Consider the following 27,189-nt stretch of genomic DNA (forward strand, 5'->3'; position numbering starts at 1 on the left):
GTTCTTAAACTTTGCAGAAAAATGGAACAGCTGGTACTGTACGTGAAAGCTCTGCGAGCTCTTAATCTGTCTCTTCTCTTCGCACAAGGAGAAATCAGAGTTGGGCACTTAAAACCTTCCAACGCCGTCAAAAATGGTGAGATAGATAGATGCTAGAAGGCCCTACTCTCATCTACATGTGCGTGTAACAAACCTGAACGAAGCATTGAGTTCATTACCTTCGTTTACAATTTTCAGTTCTAAACGACTTGAACGGTCGATATCACCAGTGTTTGGAGAAGGCGTCACAACTGAAGCAGCTCTTGGAACCTGGACTACAGACACTCGATGGAAAATCTATGACGGTGAGCCTACTTCGTGTATCCGTTAAGGTCTTTTAGGAGTTAATCAGCTTTCTCGAGCATAATTGCTCATGGTTTGCTCCTGTTCACTTTGCGATTGGCTTTAAACTTGCACTGCCTTCTCAAGCAAAGAGTCATATGCAGAACTTATATCAATTATAACTTTGTCTCTCGCGTCTCTACGCTTTAGACGAGTTTCGTTCGTGTGAGCTGAATTCCAGTGAGCCCCTTTGAAAATTTACCTTCGTGGAGTTAACTGTTGTGATTGATTTAATCTTAGTTTTAGGAAACTTCACCAAAAAGGGCAGTGCTCCAGGCCACGTGTATTCACTGTATTCTCGGCCCCTAGTCTGCCTTTTGGTCCCTCTTCCTCTCCCCCTCTCCCCCCCTCCCCATCGGTATTGTTTAGTTACTTTGATATCCGGACTAGCTTCCTAGAGCTGTGTTTACAAGAGCCTCGAGATGAGCTGTGACGAGGTTGGCATGGTGTCTTCCATGCTGCTTTCTGCCGCCACAACCTTTACTGTTTTTTCTATCCACTGCTTCGTTGGGCTTGGAGTAAAATACTGACATCTTACATCCTTCTCACAGGTCAGCGCTGACAGGCTAATGTATCATTACGCCATGGAACAGGTAACTACCTTGAACGTTGAGGCAAGCTATTCGTGGATGCCGTGCTAGAACTGGAATTTCTTATTCATTTTTTCCTTTTGTTTTTGTTTTCAATTCTTTAGTGTCAAAATGCTGCCCTCGATGAGCTGTTCGGAAACCCAAAAGAGGTGCATGACTAACCCTCATTTGTTTGTTCCACGTCTTCGTTGTTTCTTGTCACGTTTTCTCCTTGTTTCGTCAACCAGCTATTTAAAAACGTTTCTCTCAGCTCTTTTCTCTCTTTCTAATTAACAAGCACGAAAGAAGCGTAAGAGTCGCTCGAGGCGATAGCCGAGAGCGACTCTAGCTTCTTGAGTGCTTAGCAAACCTCCCAAGTGCATCCATACCTCAATAGTGTACGCTGTGGTGTTTACCATTTGTTTTATAACATAACATTGATACCTTGTAGCTAAAGAGTTCCCTTTTATTTAACAAATATTACGCGACCAGAAAAAACAAGCGCGCGCGGAAAAAGTCTTTACATTTGCTCACGTCAGCAGCGTACACCCATGGGAAAATGGGGGACGCTAAATTGACCAATCAGAGCGCGCGCTTTGCTTTGGTTATGTTGTAACTCTCATTTTTGTTCAGTGTAAGGTCAAGTACGAGACTGCCCAGGTTTTGCTTCAAGGCTTGGAAGAAGAAGCTCATACTGACGAGGATCGGCGTCTGTTGAATAAATGTATCCTTTGATCTCGTTTGCGCTTCAACAAAGTAAATACAAACCCCAAATCCTAAATCGCTGGGTGGAGAAAAAAATTAAGTTACTGTGGTCATTATACATGCATCTTGAATAGGGTACACTATACTTTATGCCACTGGAGTATTTTAAACTGGGGAGGAATAGTTACAAACTAATGTCGTGACAGAAACTAATGTGTCTTCAGAATAATAGCGAATTTAAAGATTTTGCCTCGAAAAAGACCACAGAGTGCTCCCCTCCCATTCCCTCCCTGTAATTCTTTCATAACACTGCAACTTAGACAACAAATAACTTAACTTACTTAGTCATAACTTGGCTGCCGTAGGTTATATACAACCAATTACCTCACTTTGACATGGTGACAACCAGTAACATCAAGCCTTCTACGTGAACACATTTTTGCCACCACCTTGACGAGTAGTTCCTTAACGAAAGCTGTAGATAAAATCGCCGTAGATAACCGACTGACCTGTATTTCCAGGACAAGGACTCGCAAAACCAGTCAAAGTAACGCAAGATAGACTGCGTGGGACTGGGAATGAACCGTGAGGTGCCCTGTTACTTGTGGGCATGTGTTCTCGTCTGTGAATGGGGTGTAGTGAACTTCTGGTTATCATCGAGTATACTGTCAATATTTCGTAGTATTGGGGTTTTCTATTATTCCTTATTTTACAATCTTGAAAGGTAGAATAAAATCACAACGGTCATTTGAACTTCAGAGTAAGAAAATTGAACAGTTTCAACTTGTCACTCTAATTTACAAATGTAAATAATCTGATACAGGACGTTTGGTTTTTGTTCGTTTGTTTGTTGGTTGGATTTTGCTTGAAATCTTTTATTTATTTCTTGGAAAACGTTCTGATGCTCTCTTGTGGTGAGCAGATGGGATGTTCACTGTTATTTATATGTTTTATCATGTTCAAGCTGTGTAGTTTGTACTTGCAGTGGACGAAATTTCTCCAGCAGAAGTTCAAAATTGCTAACGACTTTTTTTTAAACCTCACCTTTTGATATGATGGAGCGATGATAAGTGATTATCAAAACCTAATATAAAACTAGCTTGAACTTTTTGTTATAATCTCAGGAAGTAGTTAAAACATCCGATCGTATTTGTTCTTTGTAATCTGAGGTCTAGCCATCTTTGGTCTTGAGAAGTTCTACGTTTGAAATAGGACCAGATCATTCTATGTACATAGTTTTTTTGCCCTGGGTGAAGTCGTTATTGCCATGTACAAGTACGCTTGGGGTAAAACTTAAAAAGAGAACAGAAAAGTAACGTGTATGAAGGAAGCGAATATCTAAGAAAGGGTCCTATGGAACACTATGAAAATGTTTATAAAAAGTGAAAATTTAAGTCGCTATTTTTAGAGTCGATAATTTAACTTATTATACATACGGACGGCATTTTTTTTTTTAATTCAAATTTATAACTGAGTAATGATTCATTAAGATTATTTCGCAACACAGGAAAAAATTGTTATGGGAGAAATGTATTCGCGATTGCCAATATATATGCTATTTGAAATGTGTAAATTTTGCTCTTAGATTATTAAAAGTGTGCAACTTCAAAACATAAAAAAAAAACAATAATAAAAGTAAAAACAAAGTGTGAACCTGTTTCAGTATTTTCATTTTTCAACCCAGCTTCTGACGAGTGGGTTGTGGGGCTTGTTATTATAGGAATTTTCCGGGGTAGCAGCGATTCAGAATTGCTGATGGCAATGCGAAGTTCGTTTAAAAACTGAGCAATAAAAGGATTCGTCTGGCCCTAGTTTTCCATAGACAATCTCCAAACCATACTCCTAGCAAAATACACCGCGAGAATTATTCATAGCGGTCCCATCATAAGTGAAGGATTATTCCCAACTTGTTGCCTTCGTTGCTATCTGTCTGTATGGCCACCTAAGATTGTTCGTATAGATGTTAAAATGCGTTCATTCTATTAGTAGAAGGTAAAAGAGTTTTCAAAACTTCATACAGAATATGATTAACTAGGGAAAACACTGCTCAAATTTTCGTGAAAACATCTGATTTCCTCCCTGAAATTTCATATAAAAAATTCTTTCACAGATCTAAACAAAAGGATCAAAAGTCCAATTTCCTCACATTCTGAAGACACTCGTAGTCTTTCGTGAAGTTCATGACCGAAAAGCTTGGACCATCTTTCCCTGACGTTTCGAAATGTTTCTTCCCCGTCCGTGCGATCTTCATCCATCATGAATTTTTACTCCTCGATCCCACACTGTCAGAGATTGTTAAACGTTAATCGATTTCCACTTGATTTTGCGATGAGGTCACATATGATTTGAACTTTGAAGTGAAAGGAAACAGTAGCGTGAATAGCAAGTTTTTACAAGTGGAATTTGACAATAAAGATTTATTTTCTTCAGGGTAAGCCTGAGTTTTGCAACCATTTAATTAGGCGCTGTTATGGGTCAAGCTTTCCTTAAACTAATCTCTCCACAGACATCTGTAAACAATTCTGAGAACCCAGTGATCTCTATCCTGTTTAACCCGCCTTGATTGATTGATATCGTTAGAGTGATAAATATGATAATTAAAAGCCAAAAAGTTTTGCATTGCGTGATGCGACTTATTTCAACTTGACATCTCTGCGTCAGTTTCTTGTACTCGATCATGGATATCAGAATTTTGCTTGACAATCTTCCCGGTAAAGTATCTTGTTCTGTGTGTGTAACAACGTTTACTGACCCAAAGATTCTGCCATGTTTCCACAGCTTTTGTCTTCACTGTTTGAACGGGATCCCACGAACAAGTGGCCGCCATGATATATTTCTCTGTCCTGAATCCGAAGAGAAGTTCAAGTCCCTACCAGTGGAAACCTCAAGGATCTGCCCACAAACTTTCGTATCAACAGTTTGCTAGATGTGCTGGCCATCAAAGAATGCCATACTACTGGAGTGAAATGTGGAAACTGCGACAAATGTAGCAGACACAGGTCGTACTGTTTTCAGTGCTGTGCGTTCTGGTGTGACGAGTGTATCACTGCTCATAACAAAATCAAAGCGAATAAAGAGCATCGAGTTCTCGCTCTGAAAGATTTTGAAAATCAAGACATCGAAGATGTATTAAAGCGGCCAGCATTTTGCCAACAGAAGTATCACGAAAAAGAAGAACTCAAGTTCTTTTCCCGAGGGGGGTACTCCCTTATAAGGGCTTAATGGGGACGGGCGGCGAGCCAGGGTATGTTTTTCGAGATTTTTCTCTTAAACAGGGTATCGAATTTATCATTTTTTGTCTTAATCAGGGTATCGATTTATCACTTTTTGTGTTAAACAGGATATCTTTTCTTGGAAGATAAATAGCAAAATTTTTACAAGCTCTAATTTCAATTAATATTGAATTCCGTTGATTTTGGCATTGATACCAGGCACATTAAATGTCTTAAACAGGGTATCAAAAATCGGAATTCTGTCTTAAACAGGGTAGGAAAATCAGCGATATTTGTCTTAAACAGGGTCAGGGTATGAGGGGCCTCGCCGCACCTCCCCCACCCAGGAATATATCGAGTACCCCCCGGGGTTCTTTTGCAAGAACTGTGATGTTGCCATTTGTAATTCGTGTGTTGCAACTATCCATGATGGTCACATTAATATACTTGTAGAAGATGCAGCAAGTGAACGCAAGTTACAAGTTCAGTCTTTAATCGAGTCGCAAAAGGAAAAAATTGAACAGAAGAAAAATCAAACCGCTGACCTTGAGAGACAGTGTAACTGTCTTAAGGCGCGAGCTGATGCAGTGAAACGAGACATCCATACCGGGCTTACTGAAAACATGATCGCAGCCATTGAAACAAAGAAAAAGGAAATGTTCAACAAAGTTGAAACAAAACTAAAAGAATCCTTTGGATGTGTGGGAGCTCAACAATGCGAGATAAACCGTCAAGTGAAACTGCCAACAACAGCGATCGAAAAAACTGAAACATTTTTAAAAACGAGGTACCAATGCCGAGGTCACACAATTAGATAAATCACTGAACAAGGTCTTTCCGGAATAAGTCAGTGATTATGGAAAACAAGCCTCGTCTGACCTTGAAGGTTTTCGTCAATTCCGTTTCAAAGAAAACAAAACAGTACTTGATAGTATAAAATCGGACAGCATCGGCTCATTTATGACCTTTGTGAATAAAACTATCGCTCATCAGTCAACTGCCGAAGGAAAAGGAATCACTGAAGCGATTCTTTGCCTTCCATCGAACTTCTTATTAACAACACGAAATATAGAGGGAGAACAATGTCGCCACGAGCGTAACTGTGTAATGGTGGGAATCAAAAATCAGCAAGGCAATGACTGTGCTACGGAAGTGCGAGTCCAAGTTAACAAAGATGGTAGTTACAAAGTCAGATATTTCCTCAAAGACACAGGAAAATGCCGACTATCAGTGAAAGCAAATGAAGAACATATTCGAGGCAGTCCATTTGCTGTTAACACGAAACCCAGACAGTTCAGACCCTTGTTATCTTTTGGAAAAGAAGGGTCGTCAGTTGGAATGCTTGCCGGTCCATATAGAGTGTCAGTGAATGAACGAGATGAAATTTCCGGGACTGAGACTGGTAACCACAGGATTCAGGTATTCAGCAGTGATGGAACTTACTTGAGATCTTTTGGTAGTGAGGGTAATAATAAGGGAGAGTTTAATTTCCCTTCTGGCAGAGCACATGATACGAACAATAACATTACAGTAGTAAACAAAGAAAACCACAGCGTTCAATTGTTTAATGAGCAAGGTGAGTACCTGAGCCAGGCTGGTGGTGAAGGAAATCTTGATCACCAGCTGAGTAATCCTTTTGGTTTATCTGTTGACGGGAATGGAAATATCATTGTTGCGGATGAGGGCAACAGCCTTATAAAAACCTTTTCATCCAATGGCCAGTTTTTGTATAAACTTGGTGAAGGTAAAGATTTTACTGCTCCTCTTCACTGTATTCAATATAACAAACATCTCATAATGTCAGACAGTTATGAACATTATATCAAAGTGTTTGATATAAAAGGTGATTTTTTGTACAATTTTAGAAATAAGGGGGACGGGGGATGAGCAGTTCAATGAACCTCGTTTTTTGTCAGTTAACAAGGCTGGACACCTGATGGTCTGTGACAGAGAGAATCACAAAGTTCAAGTATTTGAATTGAGTGGTAGATTTGTAACAAAGTTTGGAAAAGAAGGGAGCAGGCCAGGAGAGTTCCAGTGATGGTAGGATACTTGTGGCTGATCGTTATAACCATCGCGTTCAGATATTTGAGTAAATGTGAATAAATTCAACCTAGACCGTACTTTTTAAGAAAATTGTTTTCTGCTAATTTTGAAATCATCTCCCAGATATAAGCCTTAGTCTTAGGGAAAATAACATTTTAGAACTTTGAGTCAATGGATTCGATTTGGCTCATTGTAGTAATTAGTTCGTACTTCACGTTTTACTTTACGGTCAACTTAAAAATCTTGTTTTTCCGAGTAGTTTTCCGTATATATAGAGGGATGTCATCTCAATTGAATGCATAGTTTATCGACACTTTTTTTAAATTTTGGAAAGTTTATAAGAAATGAAAAAAATTTGCCAGCTGCAAAAACAAGTATTGTCTTTTTTTTTTTTTTTTTTTCATGAGCTCAGATGAACAACCCTTTCATTTTGCCTTTGTTGTTCTCTCTGTCCTTATCTAATGGCTCTTTCTTTTAGGTCACTTGTTATAACCAAACAATACTGGTGTATCAGTGTAGAGTTTCATGAAGCTGAATATCAAAGTACAGTTGAGCTGATTAATGAGTGCAAAGTGATTGCCTTATTCCTGTAAATCACACATGCAGTGTTTGCCGAGAGAAACTGTAACGTTCGAAAAACTGCATCGCGATACTTAAATTTTTTGTTTTTGTTTTGATCGATGTAAATTATCATTCATTTGTAACCTTTAGATTCCAGTTTGTTTGGGAGGGAAAACACCAGAGATCGAAGAAAAATTGTCGTAATTAAGCGTATTCATTATTGAAAATAAATCATTATTCAATAAAAGTATGATCGAAGGAGGAAACTGTGAACCTGTTTCAGAATGTGCAGACTTTTAGTGTAACTAACTATAAACGACAGATTTGTACAGTTTGTTGGGAATTCTCCGGGGTAGCGGTGAAGTTGAAATAATGACTCAGATGTCGCTGATCACATTACATAGCCGATTTATAATTAATTCGGCAAATGGAACTTCAGATCCGTTTGCCCAAGTCTCGTGAAGGAAAAGTCCAAACCATGCTCCCAGCAACACTATATTAGATGATGAGCTTTGAGGACCCAAACAACATGAAAGGATTGATCACAAGTTTTTCCTTCTGACTGATTCTGATAAATGAGATTAAAAAATTACGCACTTTCTTCTTAACTGTGTGGATGACCACCTGAGTTTAATGATTAAACGTCTTGTCACGTGTTTGTTTTCTGATTAATAGAAGCTACAAGGGCTCTCAAAACTGGTTCAAATAAAATATTTTAGCTATCAGTGACTGTAACAGTATGCTGAGTGAACTTGTTCCCTGTGTTTAAGGGCATTTATTGCCATCTGTGGTTAAAGAGGAAAGATCAGTTTAATAATATTTTTTAAAAACCTTCAAAAAGTTTCCAATAACACAATTCAGTCAACACATCTCAAAGCGAGAATGGGAAGTTGCAACTAGTTCAGTTTGACTTAAATTCTGACTAAACTCCTTTACGCCGCGCTAAATCGTTCAAAACAACGAAAAGGATTTCATCTCTCTTCTTCCCCAGGTGAAGAAGATTTTCAAACTTCACAATGAAAACCCCTTCTTATCGTACCTCTTTCCCTCATTATCTAAAACTCTCTTCAAGTTATGGTTTCCTCCAGCCTTTTATCTTCGGTAGCAAACCCTTCAAAGCTCGAAACGTACGCAAAATGCTCGGCCACACCTTGAATGAACGAGCCACCTTCGCTTGGAACTAGAGGTCGGTTTGAATTTTCAGAGGGAAGATGCAGCAATAGGACGAACTCTCCGACGCCCAATTCTCCGTCTTTCCCGAGTTCCATCAGCAGTTTAAGGGCAATAAAGATAATTTCATCTTTTTTTCTTCGCCACGTAAAGATTTTCTTATCTCTATACAGCAACCGCTTCTTTATCGTAACTCTCTTTCCCTTATTTCTAAACCTCTTTACACAGGCAAAATTTTGCAACCTCTTCTCTTCAGTTGAAAACCCTTTGAAGTTTGACCAATAATGAAAATGCTCGGCCACATCTTGAGTGTTTCGCACCGCGGATTAGTGTGCTACTGAAGTAGAAGATACACCAAGAAAAATAGCGTCCACGGGATCTACCAGTTGTTTTGGACTAGTTTTAATGCGTAATTCCACACAAGCTAGCTAGTCAACTAAAAGCAAACGAATACACGTGAGTAGACTAAGCACTATTCTTTCAAAAATCACAATTCTTTAGGAAAAGATACTCGATTAAAAACTTCCTCTATATATGAATATGTGCACGATCCTTCGCAGTAAAGCACTATTTAAGCAATAGTGAAAATCAGACCTGAAAAAAATTCAGGCCTGTACGGGATTCGAACCACTGACCTCTGCGATACTAGTGCAGCGCTCTACCAATTGAGCTAACAAGCCAACTGGGAGCAGGCCATCAAATTAATTCGACATAAACCCGTAGATGATAAATCAAACAACAAACATATGAAATACATATATATGAACTGCGGTTATGAAACGTATATGTGCACGATCCTTCGCAGTAAAGCACTATTTAAGCAATAGTGAAAACCAGTTGGCTTGTTAGCTCAATTGGTAGAGCGCTGCACTAGTATCGCAGAGGTCAGTGGTTCGAATCCCGTACAGGCCTGAATTTTTTTCAGGTCTGATTTTCACTATTGCTTAAATAGTGCTTTACTGCGAAGGATCGTGCACATATACGTTTCATAACCGCAGTTCATATATATGTATTTCATATGTTTGTTGTTCCTCTATATATTTTAGATATACTTACAATTCTGTAAGGCGCAATCCCGTTTAATACAGGCTATTTTCTATTTGCAGAGGCACGATCACACTGCTTCAATAACAGAATTCTCTACTTTTTGATTTCCGATTGATTTTCCCCGATCACGTAGCTAAAAGGCTCGCTCTCGTCTCTTGGCCCAGCGCTAATGTGGTTAAAGGATCATATTTGATGACAAAGGAAAACAGACGCGCGTGTGCTGTCTTAGCCACAAGTATCTAAAATTAAGCATTTGTCAACGACGTGCAAAACATTGAGTAACTAGTAAGCCAGCCTGGCTTGGAGCTGGCGGCCGGTTTTTAGCGATATACGGCAAACTCACCGACACCTTACTCTCCTTTCTCCCCAAAACTCCCTCGGCATTTTAGGCGTACAGGTCGACTCGATCAGTTTTTCTGGCCCATTAATCTCCTTAAAATAGTGAGCAGTGATCCATTTAATTAGGGGCTGTTACGGGTCAAGCTTTTCTTAGAACTAACCTCTCCACAGACATATGCAAACAATTCTTAGAACCCAGACATCTACATCCCGTATAACCTGCATTGATTGGTTGATATCACTAACGTAAATATGATAATTGATACCTATAGTTTCGCATAAGTGAATTTTTTCAACTCGAAATCTCTGCGTCAGTTTGTTGTACTCAATCATGGATATCAAAACCTTGCTTGACAATCTTCATGAGGAAGTATCCTGTTCTGTGTGTATGACAACATTTACTGAACCAAAGATTCTGCCATGTTTGCACAGCTTCTGTCTGCACTGTTTAAACGGGATCTTACGAATTAGTGGACGCCATCATGTATTTCTCTGTCCCGAATGCCGAAGAGAAGTCCAAGTCCCCAGCAGTGGAACCCTCAAGGATCTTCCGACAAACTTTCGTATCAACAGTTTGCTAGATGTGCTGGCCATCAAAGAATGCCATACTACTGGAGTGAAATGTGGAAACTGCGACAAATGTACCAGACAGTTCTTACTGTTTTCAGTGTTGTGCGTTCTGGTGTGACGAGTGCATCACTGCGCATAACATGATCAAAGCGAATAAAGAGCATCGAGTTCTCGCTCTAAAGGATTTTGAGGATCAAGACATTGAGTATGTATTTAAGCGGCCAGCATTTTGCCAACAGAAGCATCACGAAAAAGAAGAACTCAAGTTCTTTTGCAAGAATTGTGATGTTGCCATTTGTAATTCGTGTGTTGCAACCATCCATGATGGTCACGCTAAGATTCTTCTTGAAGAAGTAGCGAGTGAACGCAAGTTACAAGTCGAGTCTTTGATCGAGTTGCAAAAGGAGAAAATTCAACAGAAGAAAAACAAAATCGCTGTTCTTGAGAGACACTGTAACCATATTGAAGTGCAAGCCGACGCAGTGAAACGAGACATCCATAGGCTTGCCGAAAACATGATAGCAGCCATTGAAACAAGGAGGAAGGAAATGCTAAACAAAGTTGAAACACAACAAAAAGAGTCCCTTGGATGTGTGCGAACTCAACAATGCGAGATAAACCGCCAAGTAAAACTGCTGGAAACAGCTGTCGAAAAAACTGCAACACTTTTAAAGCGAAGTACAAGCGCCGAGATTACACAGTTGGATAAGTCACTGAACACAGTCTTACCGGAAGAGGTCAGCGATGATGGCAAACAAGCCGCTTCTGACCTTGAAGGTCTTCGTCAATTCCGTTTCACAGAAAACAAAACCTTACTTGATAGTTTAAACTCTGACAGCATCGGCTCATTTGTAACCTTTGTGACTAAAACTATCGCTCATCAGTCAACTGCCGAAGGAAAAGGAATCACTCAAGCGATTGTTGGACTTCAATCAAACTTTTTATTAACAACAAGAAATACAGAGGGAGAACAATACTACCATGAGCGTGACTGTGTAATGGTGGAAATCAAAACTCAGCAAGGCCATGATTGTGCCACGGAAGTGCGAGTCCAAGATAACAAAGATGGTAGCTACAAAGTCAGATATTTCCTCAAAGATACAGGAAAATGCCAACTATCAGTGAAAGCAAATGGAGAACATATTCGAGGCAGTCCATTTAATGTTCTGGCGAAACCCAGACAGTTTAGACCCTTGTTATCTTTTGGAAAAGGAGGTTCGTCACCTGGAATGCTTGCCTACCCAAATGGAGTGGCCGTGAATAAACGAGATGAAATTTTAGTGACTGACAATAACGGCAGGGTTCAGGTATTTAGTAGTGATGGAATTTACTTAAGATCATTTGGTAGGAGGGGTGATAAACAGGGAGAGTTTAATTTCCCTACTGGCATAGCGCATGATAAGAATAAGAACATAATTGTTGTGGACACTAATAACCACCGCGTTCAATTGTTCAATGATCAAGGTGAGTACCTGAAGCAGTTTGGTGGTAAAGGAAATCTTGATCACCAGCTGAGTAATCCTTTTGGTTTATCTGTTGACGGGAATGGAAATATCATTGTTCCCGATATGGGCAACAACTGTATAAAAACTTTTTCATCCAATGGCCAGTTTTTGTATAAATTTGGTGAAGGTGAAGCTTTTACTGCTCCTCTTCACTGTATTCAATATAACAAACATCTTAAAGTGTCAGACAGTGGTGAACATTGTATCAAAGTGTTTGATATAAATGGTGATTTTTTGTACAAATTTGGAAATAAGGGGAACGGGGATGGGCAGTTCGACTTTCCTCGTGTTTTGTCAGTTAACAAGGCAGGACACCTGATGGTCTGTGATAGAGACAATCACAGAGTTCAGGTATTTGAATTAAGTGGTAAATTTGTAACAAAGTATGGAAAGATAGGTAATGGGCCAGGAGAGTTCTACCGTCCAACAGCTACAGCAGTTCTTAGTGATGGCAGGATAGTTGTGGCTGACCGGTTGAACAGTCGTATTCAGATACTTGGGTAAATGTTGATAAATGTATCTTCTGTTACATTCAAACTTTGAAGTAATTCTGAAAAAAGCTGCATCACAACACCTAGGTTTTTTTTTCTTCCTGGTTTGAATTGGTGTATCATATCGCTCATTTGTAATCTTAAGATTCTACATTCTTAGAGAGAGCAAACACCAGAGATCGAAGACAAATTGTTGTGATACTGCTTTATATTCTAGTTTGTTAGGGAGGGCAGACACTAGAGATTGAAGAAAATTTGTTGTGATAGTGTATTCACTATTGAAAGAGAAGCATCAATCAATAAACTGAGTTTGATCGAATGAGGAAAGTAAGAGTCTGTTTCAGAGTGTTCAGCTTTCTAGTGTTATTTACATAACTTTAAACAACAGGGTTGTGCAGCTCAGTTAAAATTAATGCGGGAAATGGAAGTTCAGTTCCGTTCGGCTAAAATCCGGCTCGTGAGGTAAACCTCCAAACCATATTCCTTACAACAATGTATAGATGATAAGCTTTTAGGATCACACGTTTTTTCCCCTGACTGATTCTTATGAATGAGAGTGAAAAAAATTCCACTTTTTCTTAACTATCTGGACAGCCGCTTACCACGTGTTTGTTTTATCATTGGAAGATGCAAGGGCTCTTAAAACTGTAAAAATATTTTAACTATCAGTGACTCGAACAGTATACTTGCTCCCTGTGTTCAAGGGCGATCTATTTCCCTATGTGGTCAAAGAGGAAGGATCAGTTCAATAATATTTTTGAAAACCTTCAAAATATTTCCAATAACACACGTCACTCAACACATCTCAAAACAACAATCGAAAGTTGTGAGTTCAGTTTGAGTTCAATTCTGAACCGACTAAACTCCTACAGCCTCGCTTAATCGTTCGCATCAACGAAAATGATTTTGTTTCTGTTCTTCCCCAAGTAAAGAAGATTTTCATACCTTGCAGTGAAAACCACTTTTTTATCGTACCTCTTTCCCTCATTATCTAAAGCTCTCTTCAAAGTCAAGATTTCCTCCAGCTACTTCTCTTCGGTAGCAAACACTTCAAAGCTCGATACGTAAGCAAAATGCTCGGCCCTATCTTGAATAAACAAGCCACCTTCGCTTAGAGCTGGAGGCCGGTTTGAATTTTCATAGGGAAGATGCAGCTATAGGATGAACTCTCCGACGCCCAATTTCTGTCTTCTCGGAAAACCATTCGCAGTTTAGGCGAAAATGAAGATAATTTCATTTTTTTTCTTCGCCAGTAAAGACTTTTGGATCTCTCCACTGCAACCACTTCTTTATCGTTCCTCTTTCCCTAATTATCTAAAACTCTCTACGAAGCCAAGATTTTACAAATTCATCTCTTCGGTAAAAAACCTATCGAAGCTTGACACGTACTCAAAATGCTCGGTTACATTTTGAATAACAACATAGCAAGTCAGCTTGGCTTGGAGCTGGCGGCCGGTTTCATACGGTACGACAAACTCGCTGACGCCCAGTTCTCTCTTCTCTCAAATTCCATCTGCAGTTTAGGTGTACGGGTCGACTCGATCGGTTTTTCAAGCACATTAATCTCCATAGAATAGCGGGCGAGAATACTCTCACCTTTGCCAAGCGCCTAATTGAAGTTTCATCTTTCCTTACGCGCAGAAATTCACGTCGCATGTTCATTCTGACTATACTCGTGGCCTTTCGTGACGTTCGTGACCAGAAACCTTGAATCATGTTTCCCTCGTTTAGAAATGTTTCTTCCCTCTTGGTTTCTTCATCATCCACTGAATTCTTATACACATACTCCCATCCTGCTTAACTTTCTCTCAGGCGATGCAATCCTCGACCCCTCTCACTAGTACTATGTAGTATTTTTCCGACCTAACAAATCCCTTAGAGGTTTACAACAGTCAGGTTATGCTTACAAGCTCATAATGGCCTGTTTTCCTTTTTAATTGAAAACTAATTGTAGCAGCGTGGACAGAAAATGTCTTCTTGTGCAATTTTACATTAAACATTTTTATTTTCTTCAGTAAAAGTATATTTTCCCGTCTGAGTTTTGCAATCATCTAATAAGGGGCTGTTACGGGTCAAGCTTTTCTTAGAACTAACCTCTCCACAGACCTATGTAAACAATTCTTGGAGCCCAGAAATCTACAACCTGTATGACCTTAATTGGTTGATATCATTAACGTGATAATTGTGATAATTTTTCAACTCGAAATCTCTGCGTCAGTTTCTTGTACTCGATCATGGGTATCAAAACCATGCTTGACAATCTTCACGATGAAGTATCCTGTTCTGTGTGTAGGACTTCATTTACTGAACCAAAGATTCTGCCATGTTTGCAGAATCAGGATCTTACGAACGAGTGGCCGTCACAATGCATTTCTCTCTCCTGAATGCCGAAGAGAAGTTCATATTCCTAGCAGTGGACACCTCAAGGATCTGCCCACAAACTTTCGTATCAACAGTTTGCTAACTATGTGCTGGCCATCAAAGAATGCCATACTACTGGAGAGATGAAACGTGGAAACTGCGACAAAAATAGCAGACACAGTTCGAACTGTTTTCAGTGTTGTGCGTTCTGGTGTGACGAGTGTATTACAGCGCATAACTTGATCAAAGTGAATAAAGAGCATCGATTTCTTGCTCTGAAAGATTTTAAAGATCAAGACATCGAGGATGTATTGAAGCGGCCAGCGTTTTGCCAACAGAAGCATCACGAAAAAGAATAACTCAAGTTCTTTTGCAAAACCTGTGATGTTCTCACTTGTAATTCTTGTACTGCAACCATCCATGATACATACATACATACATACATACATACATACTTTATTTGTCATGTAGGTCAGTACAAGAAGGCAGCTAAAAAGCTGATGTGGACCTACAAATTTAAATATATCTACAACAATTTAAATATTAATGTTAACAAACTTAAGAGTTATTTACAATGAGTAAGAAAAAAAAAAATTATAATACCAGTAAGATAATCAACAGTCATTTGACTGTAGTGTTAAAATAAATAAATAAAGGAAAATAATAATAAAAATAGCATTAATATATGTAATTCACAATGTCTTTGTTTATTCCCTGTAAACCATCAAATGTTATCTTATCTAAAATGTCAGATTTGGCTTTAAGAGCAGAATTAAAAAGAAACAACGTTCGGTTTGCTCTTTAAGTACATGGGTAAGTTATTCCATAAAAGAGACGCTCGATGAGAGAAGGAAGATCGAAGGAAATTACTTCTAGGTCGTTGCACGTATAGTTTCAGACCGTCCCTGAGATTTCTTAACGGAGATTTTTTAGTAAATAGAGAGATTATACCAGCCGGAGCTCTATTGTAAAATGCCTGATAAGTTATAGTTGCAATTCTCTTTTTGTAGATGTATGATAAGGATTTCCATTTTATCTTTGCCAGGACTTCAGTGTTGAGAGTAGATTCCTTTATGTTAAAAATAAATCTCGCTGCTCTAATGTGAATGTCCTCCAGGGTCTGAAGCGACTTTGAGGATCCCCATAATGCAATTGAATATGTAATACTTGGAATAATACCTTTAAAATAAATTGACTCTAAGATGTGATTGCCGAGGCCTTTTAAATGCTTGAGTTTCTTCAGTCTTGCTGAGAAACGTTTGCTCAAAGTTTTTACATGTTGCGACCAAGAGAGATTATTGTCGATATGAATCCCTAAACATGTAGCTTTAGAAACAAAAGACAACTCACTAGGCCCTAAACAAATTTTCTGTAAGGGGCCGATAAATTTTGACTTGGATAATAACATCAATTCCGTTTTTGCAGGATGAACAGTCATGAAGTTATCCTTAGCCCATTTGTTTATGTCGGCTATCGCTTTCTGAATATTAGATAAAACTTCATCAACAGTTTTTCCAATGCAGTAAGCTGTGGTATCATCTGCAAACATTTCAACGGAAGCGTTCTTGGTGGCTCCGGGTAGACCATTTGACTAAATGCTGTAAAGTCTGGGACCAAGTAAAGACCCTTGGGGCACACCAGTATCTAGTCCAACAATTCTGAGTTTGAACCATTCACAGTGACACATTGTTTTCGATTTTCAAGGTAATTTAGGAGCCAATCGTAAAAGGAGCCAGTAATGCCTATAGAGTGTAATTTATCCTTGAGAACTGTATGATTGACGCAATCAAACGCTTTTTGAAAATCAATAAAGACTACGCCAATAATATTGCTTTCATCCAGGGCTAAACGCCATTGTTCTGTTAATGAGAGTAAAAGAAGTTCAGGTGAGCCTCCTTTTCTGAAGCCCCATTGATTTATTGAAATTAGATTGTTGCCATATAAGAAGTTGTCAAGTTGTTGGCTGACTACATTCTCTAACAGCTTGCCCGGAATGCTGAGAAGGGAAATCGGCCTGTAGTTTCCGCAGTCAAGAGTGCTCCCTTTCTTGTGAAGACATTTCACTTGTGCCTGTTTCCACTGGCTCGGGAATTTGCATTCCAAAATACTTCTTTGAGCCAGTGGCACAAAGCAATCTAAAAATGCATCTCCAATGAGGCTCAACTCTCTGCTAGATATATCATCAGGTCGACTTGCCTTGCCAAGTTTCAAACGTTTCAGAGAAGATTTCAGAAGATCCTTATTAAGTGTTATGTCATAAAGAGAGACACTGATATTTCTTGCAAACTGACAAGGAGAGTTTGCTAAAGAATCTTGTGTTGATTTCGAAAGGGATTTTCCAACATTAACAAAAAAAGGAATTTAAAGCGATGGCTTTTGATGTATCGTCTGAATGAATCACTCCTGAACTATCTTTAATTGGACCGATTTTCGTAGTTGTTCGCTTTCCCTCAAAAGATCTTACTGTCTTCCAAAAATCTTTAGCAGAGGTTGTCTCGTTAAATTTTGATAGCCAGTAATTTGATTCCGCTGATCTAAGGAGTTTGTTGCAGTGATTTCTTGCCTTCTTATAATCTATCCAGGCTTGTGAGCCCTTCGGTGTTTGCTGTGCTTTAAGAAGCAGTTTATAGCGTTTGTTCAGCTCTTTACGTATGGAAGAGTTCATCCAAGGTAGACTTCCACTTCTTATCTTTACTCGTCGAGCGTGAATATGAGATTTCATTATGTCCTTGTATAAACACTCCCAAGCCCAAGTAGCATCGTCCAGATCGTCAAAGATATTGCAGATACCCCATGGGGCAGCAGCAAAGTCCGTTCTTAATAAGTCAAGATCTACTTTTTTGTAATCATAGACTGTTTTGAGCGTTGGTTTCTGACGTTTCCTTTTGAGGTTTACAACCGCATATATTAAGTGGTGATCTGAAATTCCCAAGTCACAAACACCTTGGTGAGAAATTTTTGAAGTGTCTGAGCAGATTACCAGATCAATTAACGTTGTGGAGGTGTCAGTGATTCTTGTTGCTTTATTAATGACATTCTTTAGATTAAATTTATTCAATAGTTGACGGAATTTCCAGATTGAAGAATTTGTGTCCTGAGCATTTGGCAAAAGATTAAAATTGAAGTCCCCCGGTAAAATTATATTGGTTCGTTTCATCCATATACGATCCAAAGTAGAAGAAAAACGGTTTAAGAAAGTAGTGCTATCAGGTGGGCGATACACAGAAGCAACTAGAAGTTTCTGAGACGCTACCATTACGTCAATCCATGCAGCTTCTAGAGAGTTGTTTATATCAATGTCTTTACGCTCGTATGCATCTAAATATTCAGCAAAGTAGATAACCGCGCCACCACCTTTTCGGCCATCGTTTCGATCGCGTCGGGAAGTTTTATATCCAGTAATAGCAATTTCATCATCAGAAATATCCGCGCTTAGGTGGGATGGTCACGCAAAGATTCTTTTAGAACTGAAGAAGCAGCGTGTGAACACAAGTTACAAGTCAAGTCTTTGATCGAGTCGCAAAAGGAGAAAACTGAACAGAAGAAGAAAGAAATCGTCGAACTTGAAAGACTTTGTAACCATATTGAAGCGCGAGCCGCTGCAGTGAAACGAGTATCCACAAATTTACTGAAAACATGATCGCAGTCATTGAAGCAAAAACGAAGGAAATGTTAAACAAGGTCCAACTACAAAAAAGAGTCCCTTGAATGTGTGCGAACTCAACAATGCAAGGTAAAGTGTCAAGTCAAACTGCTAGAAACAGCTGTCGAGAAAACTGAAACAGTATTTAAACATAGTACAAACGCCGAGATTACACAGTTGGATAACTCACTGAACCGAAGGTCTTACTGGAGAAAGTCAGCGATGACGGAAAACAAGCCGTATCTGACCTTGAAGGTCTTCGTCAATTCCGTTTCACAGAAAACAAAACATTCTGACAGCATCGGCTCATTTGCAACCTTTTTGACTGAAACTCTCGCTCGTCAGTTAACTGCCGAACGAAAAGGAATCACTGAAGCGATTGTTGGACTTCAATCAAACTTTTTATTAACAACAAGAAATACAGAGGGAGAACAATGTTACCATGAGCGTGACTGTGTAATGGTGGAAATCAAAACTCAAAAAGGCCTTGATCATGACTATGCCACATAAGTGCGAGTCCAACACAACAAAGATGGTAGCTACAAAGTCAGATATTTCCTCAAAGATACAGGAAAATGCCAACTATCCGTGAAAGCAAATAAAGAACATATTCGTGGCAGTCCATTTACTTTTGAGACGAAACCCAGACAGTTTAGACCCTTGCTATCTTTTGGAAAAGGAGGTTCGTCAGTTGGAATGTTTCGCTGTCCATATGGAGTGGCAGTAAATGAACGAGATGAAATTGCAGTGACTGACACTAATAACCACAGGGTTCAGGTATTCAGTAGTGATGGAACTTACCTAAGATCCTTTGGTAAGGAGGGTGATGAACAGGGCCGAGAGTTTCATTGCCCTACTGACATAGCACATGATAAGAAGAAGAACATAATTATGGTGGACACCGGCAACCACCGCGTTCAATTGTTCAATGATCAAGGTGAGTACCTGAGCCAGTTTGGTGGTGAAGGAAATCTTGATCACCAGCTGAGTAGTCCTTTTGGTTTATCTGTTGACGGGAATGGAAATATCATTGTTGCCGATACGGGCAACAAATGTATAAAAACCTTTTCATCCAATGGCCAGTTTTTGTATAAACTTGGTCAAGGTGAAGCTTTTACCGCTCCTTTTCACTGTATTCAATATAACAAACATCTCATAATGTCAGACCTTGACGAACATTGCATCAAAGTGTTTGATATAAATGGTGATTTTTTTGTACAAATTTGGAAATAAGGGTGACGGGGATGGGCAGTTCAACTTTCCTCATTTTTTGTCAGTTAGCAAGGCAGGACACCTGATGGTCTGTGACAAATACAATAACAGGGTTCAGGTATTTGAGCTGAGTGGTAAATTTGTAACAAAGTTCGGAAAAAAAAAATGCAGAGGGCCTGGAGAGTTTATCTGGCCAAGAGCTATAGCAGTTCATAGTGATGGTAGGATAGTTGTGGTTGATTGGTTGATCCATCGATCGCATTGAAATATACGGGTAAATGTTGATAAATACCACTTCAGTTACAATTAGACCTTAGAGTTATTCTAAAAATAATTGTCAGTTTTTCTGATCTGAAATTATTTTTCAGACAAGCTTCCCGTTGTAGTCTTAGTTAAGAGGCAATGTCTGAGAAAAGCGGACAAACTCTGAAAAAGCTGAAAGATCGGGGTCAGCCAAATTATTCCATACTAACATCATAGATAGGTTAGGTGGACTTATGTATAAATATACTAAAGTTTGCTCGGCAAGTGTTCTGGTATAGGAGATACGAGATCCACTTCCCATCAACCCCTCAGATGCTAGTTTTTCGGGTGAATTTGACCCAAATTCCACGGCCAGCAAAATCTTTCAAATTTGGAGTACGAAGTTCCTGATTTGAACCTGATATAAATGTACATATAACTTAGTGTTAAAAGCCAGAAATGTATGAAATAAACACAAGTCAGTCTACACCACTTAGTTTTGAAATACCAATATTTCGTATCTGGTGATGAGCAAGAAATTAGCCATTTTCGACTTCCCGTGGAACACACAACTAATACTTCATCAAAAATCGGATGCCAAAACCAAACACTCTTACCTTCCCTCTATCATAAACAGCAGTGCTTAGCAAACCTCCCAAGTGCATCCATAACTCAATAGTGTACGGTGTGGTGTTTACCATTTGTTTTATAACATAACATTGATACATTGTAGCTAAAGAGTTCCCTTTTATTTAACAAATCTTACGCGGCCACAAAAAACAAGCGCGCGCGGAAAAATAGTCTTTGCATTTGCTCACGTCAGCAGCGTACACCCATGGGCAAATGGGGGACGCTAAATTGACCAATCAGAGCGCGCGCTTTGCTTTGGTTATCTCTCGGCTATCTAGAGAGGGACTCTAGCTTCTTGAGTGCTTAGCAAACCTCCCAAGTGCATCCATAACTCAATAGTGTACGCTGTGGTGTTTACCATTTGTTTTATAACATAACATTGATACATTGTAGCTAATGAGTTCCCTTTTATTTAACAAATCTTACGCGACCAGAAAAAATTATAACATAACCAAAGTAAAGCGCGCGCTCTGATTGGTCAGTTTAGCGTCCCCCATTTGCCCATGGGTGTACGCTGCTGACGTGAGCAAATGCAAAGACTATTTTTCCGCGCGCGCTTGTTTTTTCTGGTCACGTAAGATTTGTTAAATAAAAGGGAACTCTTTAGCTACAATGTATCAACGTTATGTTATAAAACAAATGGTAAACACCACAGCGTACACTATTGAGTTATGGATGCACTTGGGAGGTTTGCTAAGCACTCAAGAAGCTAGAGTCGCTCTCGGCTATCGCCTCGAGCGACTCTTACGCTTCTTTCGTGCTTAGCAACCTCCCGCGTGCATCCATAACTCAATAGTGTACGCTGTGGTGTCTACCATTTGTTAACTAGTCTTTTTGGGCCATTCAAACAGCAAGATGCTACATCACCTCCATTTCTCCTACCACTCGATGTCATATAATTAAAGCACGTCACGACGCGAGCAAAGTGCTGTTTAAACCGCTCTTGGATTCTGCATTGGATTTCTCCACAGATACATAAATATAGTTGACTAAAGTAGTCCCAAGAAGTTCAGAACTCCTCTTTGGCCAATTTAACTGTACAAAAATTTAAAAAGAAATACAAACTACATTTAAACAGAACGACGCTATCTGGAGTTGGTTTACTCGCAGGAAACTGGGACCTACTTATGTTTTCTTCAGGTAGGGAGAGTCCTATGGCCGTCGCATTGTTGCCAGAAACGTCTGTTTGTCGCGATAAACAGCTCAAAATCTGAACAAATAATGACATAAACGAGTCACGCTTAAAATAGAGTCAACAGGACTACGCAATAGCGTGAACAAATATGTATTCATCTGATGTTTTTTTTTTTTCGAGCGCGCGGCTTCTGATGCACATTTCCACCGTCAAGAAATCCGAGGTCTCGCCTCGAAAACTCTTACACTTTTTTCAACTCAGCTTTCCAACTCCCGCATTCTTCATAAGTCGATGCAGCGCGCTAAAGCATGAATAACTGAAATTGTTGATTTAATAACAAAAACAGCAATGCCTATGCAATGCCTATAAGGAAGTTCCGTTTAGTAGTTTCGAAAGAAGTACCGTTCTTTGACAGTTGTACTACATGACACTTGTAAAACAAATCTCTGCACAGTATAGTTATTACTGACTCAATTAGTTCTTCCTCGGTTAATCCCTCTACCCGACACGCTTTCCTCTGCATCATTTAGGAAAGCTTAAATAAGATCTCTACCTTTACCGCAAAGCAATCAAATAAGTATGATCCATTCAGTGTCATGGTCTTGTTCTACCCATAAAATGAACTGAATAAAACTAAAGATAACTGGAAAATGTGCGCTTGATATTTAGAAAAGATACTTTCCTCTGTAGATTCTCTTTGGTTTCGAATTTCCTTTATCCTACAGATAACTGCCTTTTCTTTTTGAGGGGGCTCCTAGTCTTTTGTTTACTTATTTGAACTTTCCTAGTTCCGTTGGTCTGTCAATGAACACATATCGTGAAACGATTTATTTAAGTAGGAGCCCTCACCGAATATTTCATTTGCTTTTTCAAAAGCGATGAACTTGATCCCGGCTTGTCATGTACAACAGAGGTCTTTTAGGATTACGTGCGCTTTTGTTATATATGCTGCTAATGAAAGCTTACTCAACAAATTAAATTGAAAATTACAAACGAATAAAGGCTGATAGTTTCGAAAGAAACTGTTTGGGGCTGCGTCGATGGGAGTAACGAAATAATTTGGACATATCAACAAAGTTTAAATGGTAAACTGGCCACCGTAACGATTACAAAAGCTGACTTTTCGAGCGTTAGCCCTTCGTCATTCGCTCCGACGAAGGGCTAACGCTCGAAACGTCAGCTTTTGTAATCGTTACGGTGGCCAGTTTACCATTTCAACTTTGTTGATATATCTAAATTGAAAATTAGTTTTGTTTGTATTATCCCCGATTTTTTATTTGAGTTGCTTTCTCTTGCTCATGCAAGATAAGCATCCTGTTTCTTAACCGAAACCTTAGGTCATTCCTTAAAACAGCTACAAGTTTGTACCAGATCTTCGAGTGGCTTCAGATAAGAGTCCTTTCGACCAGCAGGTCCCTCGATTTCTATTCCAAAGAGAGCGCAAATTTCTTTTAGTTGCGCAACCTTAAATTTTGATGTTAGCATGCCACGCTTTGTAAGGCCACAGATGTCATGGCCATTGTATTCAATTGGATGCTTCAAGTTGACCTCTTCGTTCACCGCTGTCTGCAGTTCTTGTAGCTGTCTTTCTGTTTCCCACACCTGAAGGTCTTCCTCACTGATGACTTCATCTTGCTCAACAAGTGGTTCTCCGGGTGCTTTTTGCTGACGTTGCGTTGCTGCAAGTCGTGAGAAATAACTTTCAATTTGCTTGGCTGTTCGCCATTCTTCTGGAGCAAAACAAAGCTTACCACTCTCGTCCCTAGCAACTCTCATTTCCCTTGCCACCGTTGCTGGATCTTCTTTGTTTCCTATTGGTAACATACTCAAGTAACTGAATCACATTTGACACCCTACTGAGAAATTCTTAAATGTTTAATTTAAAGATTTTAAAAAGTAATTTTATAGTTCCGCGGCTGCGTAGATTGTTCTGAACAATTGAGATCAATAGACAAATTTCGATATATTAAAATTCAGCCTTAGATAGTAGACATCAGCTCGAGGCTCTGGGGAATAGCAACAGCGTTTGTGGAGTTTATCCCCCGGAGTCTCGTGCTAAAGTCAGTTTTTTTCGGCTTAATTTTAAAATGTCAAAATTGGGCTATTGTACTGATTTTCTGACATGAACATCAAACAAACAATCCAGTGAAACATTAGATGACATAAATTACAAACTCATGTCCACTGCAGGTGAAAACAAAGGAGAAACTGACCTCTACATGCACTTAGGAATATATTTGTGAAAAGAGGTCAAGAGATGGAATTCTTGACGTCTGCGAATTTACAAGATCTAAATTCAGAGAGGTTTCAATCGATAGGTGGTTTTTACCTTACGTCATCGTCGCCATGCTGGTGGGCGGAAAACAACAGATCTCTCATGAACTCGTTTTGTTCGCCCACCAGCATTTGCTCGTTTCATCATTGTTATCTCTGTCTGGTGATTGCCTGGAAACCACCTATAGCCACCACTCTGATAGGTATAGCAAAGGTTAGTGTTCTTCGTCATGCTGAATTCAGGAAGTAGAACGAATCTTTTTATCAACGGCTAAGATCACTACTTGATCTTTGAAGTATATCTTACCTGTTGTCACCCCTCTATTAAACTTTTCCACCAGAAACCTCTTCACGTTTTCGGTTACTCTCTGGCCCTTTCGTTGCCGTTTTAGAGCCCAACCCTGTTGCGGTGCTTCTCGTGTTGACATCGAATGGTTACCTGCTCGTGCGTGCCCCGTTTGTCCAACGTGCGTTGACTGTATTCCCGTGATCTTTTTTGCCCATTATTTTCGCGCTAAATCGTAAACAGTCTCACGCTCCGTCACCCCCACATGTCGCCTAGTATCCATGTGGCCTTGAAGATCCTTCTGGGTTCGAAAGGTGGCCACACAACCTTCTTCTTGACACATAAAAAGGTCTTGCAAATCAGTGTGTTTTTCCTTTACCATCAGCAGCCCTGGCTTTGACAGTAAGGGGCGAGACGTAAGAGGCATGATGATATGAAGACCTGTTGGACCCTGCAGCGATCGAACTACTTCATCGTATGGAAACATCTGACCTTCACCAACACCGTAAGCTTTCCAAGCCCTAATTCCGGAGGAAAGAAACTCAAAGTTGAACAGAGCGCTAATCCCTTTCCATTCTTCCGGCTTCGCTGTCTTTGCTACATCTACTTCTGCAACTGTTATTCTACATCCACGGACACCACCATAAGATTCCAATGCCTCCTTCATGTCAACGGCTGTGACAACATCGTGCTTTTCGTTTACCAATCTCTGTATGTGACCATTCATTGGGGCGATCTTTCTATCAGACACATCCTTTCCAGATTGTGGATCTGAAAAGCCATACCTTTTCACAATTATGCCTGCCCTCTCTCCAATGGATTTCAGGGACAGAATCAGTGAGGCATTATGGTAGCATTCCGCATTATCATATTTCAGATAGGCCATCTCCACATTGGGGTGCTCTTGCTTGATGGTAACAAGAATGTGCTCTACTATGGATGCAACGGAAAACCAATCCTCTATACAGCTATCAAATATGTGCACTATGGTTTCAACATTGAATTCGTTCTCCCCAATTTTGAAAACAACGCAAGCAACAAGCCAACTTTTTCCTCGCTTTCCGTAAAAATCGCTCATTTTCTCTCGGTACCGCTGGGGCAGATATTTCATTGCCCAGTCCATAATTACGAGAACGCTTTGATCGTTGAGTGCACCGAGAGTTTCTTACTTGGCTTGCTCTTGATTGACAGTTCGAATCATATGCGCTTTCCAACTCGCGATTGCCTCCACTGCGTGGGCCACGTCAAATGTAGCCTGACTTTGCTCTTCATCTGTTAGAGTCAACTTCGGGAAATTGATCATGCTCATAACATTGGATAAAACCTCATCTAGCTGGCTGCATGAGGGGCAAGACATATCATGAATTAGATTACAAAGTTGAGCGAATGCGTCGTTGTGAGGGTCGCTGAGACTGAAACCAGTGCAGTGGTCAACACATCTTTCCTCGTGTCCGACATGGCTCTTGAAGTCGGTTTTGAGATAACGCTTGGCTTCTTTTATGATGGCCTTGGCTTCCTTTCCCCAGATCGAAGTGGCACCCCCTTCCTCAAGCACCATAATCACACGTTCGACGGACTCGAACGCCTGTGCCCCTTCCGTCAAGAAATAATCTAAACCTTGAACCGATTTCTGCCTGGATGCGGCGCACCCATCGAGGATTCTATATAATGTCCTTTCACTAGCGGGATTAAACTCTGTTTCTTGGCAATAAGAAATGTATTGCTTGATTATTCGTGAAGGCACCATCGTTCTAATCACATTCGGAATGAGAATTTTCTCTCCAGAATCTAGCTTTAATACTTTAGTTCCATAGGCAACGTCCTGTAAAAAATTTGCACTAGCAATAAAGTTGACGAAGTAATTTGTTTTCACCGGATCAAGGCGTGTTCGTTTAATTGGCTAGGACACCACTGGTTGTCCTGGCCCCTCTTCTGCAGCATGGCGACGGGCTTGATCGATCTGCCGTTTACTAAGACCTGGAATCATCTCTCTTAGCTCCTTCTTTGAAAAACGTTTTGCAAACATTGACAGAATTTTCAATCGGGTTTGTCGATTTTCCGCTTCGTGATACACCCTCAGCAAAATCGGCAATTGGTTTGTAGTCACTTCTTCTTTGATGGCACTTGCTCTGCTTTCGTTTCCTTTCTTGGCAAGAGTTGTATCTAAAGAACGCTTCAGTGCTTCCAGCACTTTCTCTTCTTGATCTGGTGCAATGGTTGTTAACACCTCATTGAGAACTTGACCCACTTTCCGCAAGTAGTAGACCTTTTGTGTGCTTGATATACTTTCCCAATTCGAATTTAAAGTCGAAGCTATTGGACTAACTCTTCCATCTGATATATGTGCCCATGCTTCATTCAAGACTGCACGTTTCTCTTGCTGATGCTGTTGTTTATCTACCCAAAAGCTAATCTCTTCATCTTCTTCTTTCAGGTGAGTAACAGTACTGTTAAGTGTGCATTCAAACTCGGAAGAAGCGGGATAGGATAAGTTTATGTTGTCTTCAAAGGCCAACGCAGTAGAATTGAATCCACTGCATTCGTTTACTAGAGACTCTTTCTTCGTTAAATCACTGCCTTCCTTTCCAGTGTTTTCCACTTCATCCTAGATAGGTGTGACTTAATTAATAACAATTAACAAATGGTAAACACCACAGCGTACACTATTGAGTTATGGATGCACGCGGGAGGTTGCTAAGCACGAAAGAAGCGTAAGAGTCGCTCGAGGCGATAGCCGAGAGCGACTCTAGCTCCTTGAGTGCTTAGCAAACCTCCCAAGTGCATTCATAACTCAATAGTGTACGGTGTG

The 27,189-nt window shown here is 39.8% G+C and overlaps 2 protein-coding genes and 3 pseudogenes across 2 annotated transcripts in view; 3 read left to right on the forward strand and 2 right to left on the reverse strand.

Annotated features, from left to right (window-relative positions):
* LOC111346309 (serine/threonine-protein kinase ULK2) overlaps positions 1-3,308 on the forward strand; it is a 19,973-nt gene extending 16,665 nt beyond the window's left edge. Inside the window, exons 22-27 of the mRNA XM_088742227.1 lie at positions 18-136; positions 238-344; positions 933-974; positions 1,076-1,120; positions 1,584-1,674; positions 2,137-3,308. Coding sequence (XP_088598353.1) covers positions 18-136; positions 238-344; positions 933-974; positions 1,076-1,120; positions 1,584-1,674; positions 2,137-2,216 — 484 coding nt within the window. The 3' untranslated portion in view covers positions 2,217-3,308. The remainder of the gene's footprint in view (positions 1-17; positions 137-237; positions 345-932; positions 975-1,075; positions 1,121-1,583; positions 1,675-2,136) is intronic.
* Positions 3,309-4,293: 985 nt separating this feature from the next.
* LOC111347501 (E3 ubiquitin-protein ligase TRIM45) lies at positions 4,294-7,081 on the forward strand. Its single transcript, XM_088743438.1, is given in 6 exon segments — positions 4,294-4,501; positions 4,504-4,837; positions 5,238-5,646; positions 5,648-6,745; positions 6,747-6,901; positions 6,903-7,081. Coding segments are annotated over 6 exon segments (2,226 nt in total). The 5' UTR covers positions 4,294-4,332; the 3' UTR covers positions 6,964-7,081.
* Positions 7,082-10,307: 3,226 nt separating this feature from the next.
* Positions 10,308-12,929, forward strand: LOC148717510 (E3 ubiquitin-protein ligase TRIM71-like; annotated as a pseudogene).
* A 275-nt stretch (positions 12,930-13,204) lies between these two features.
* On the reverse strand, positions 13,205-15,379 carry LOC148717511 (uncharacterized; annotated as a pseudogene).
* A 7,647-nt stretch (positions 15,380-23,026) lies between these two features.
* Positions 23,027-26,971, reverse strand: LOC148717512 (uncharacterized; annotated as a pseudogene).
* Positions 26,972-27,189: the final 218 nt, after the last annotated feature.

This window comes from Stylophora pistillata, chromosome 13, assembly GCF_964205215.1.
Source record: "Stylophora pistillata chromosome 13, jaStyPist1.2, whole genome shotgun sequence".
NCBI lineage: Eukaryota > Metazoa > Cnidaria > Anthozoa > Scleractinia > Pocilloporidae > Stylophora > Stylophora pistillata.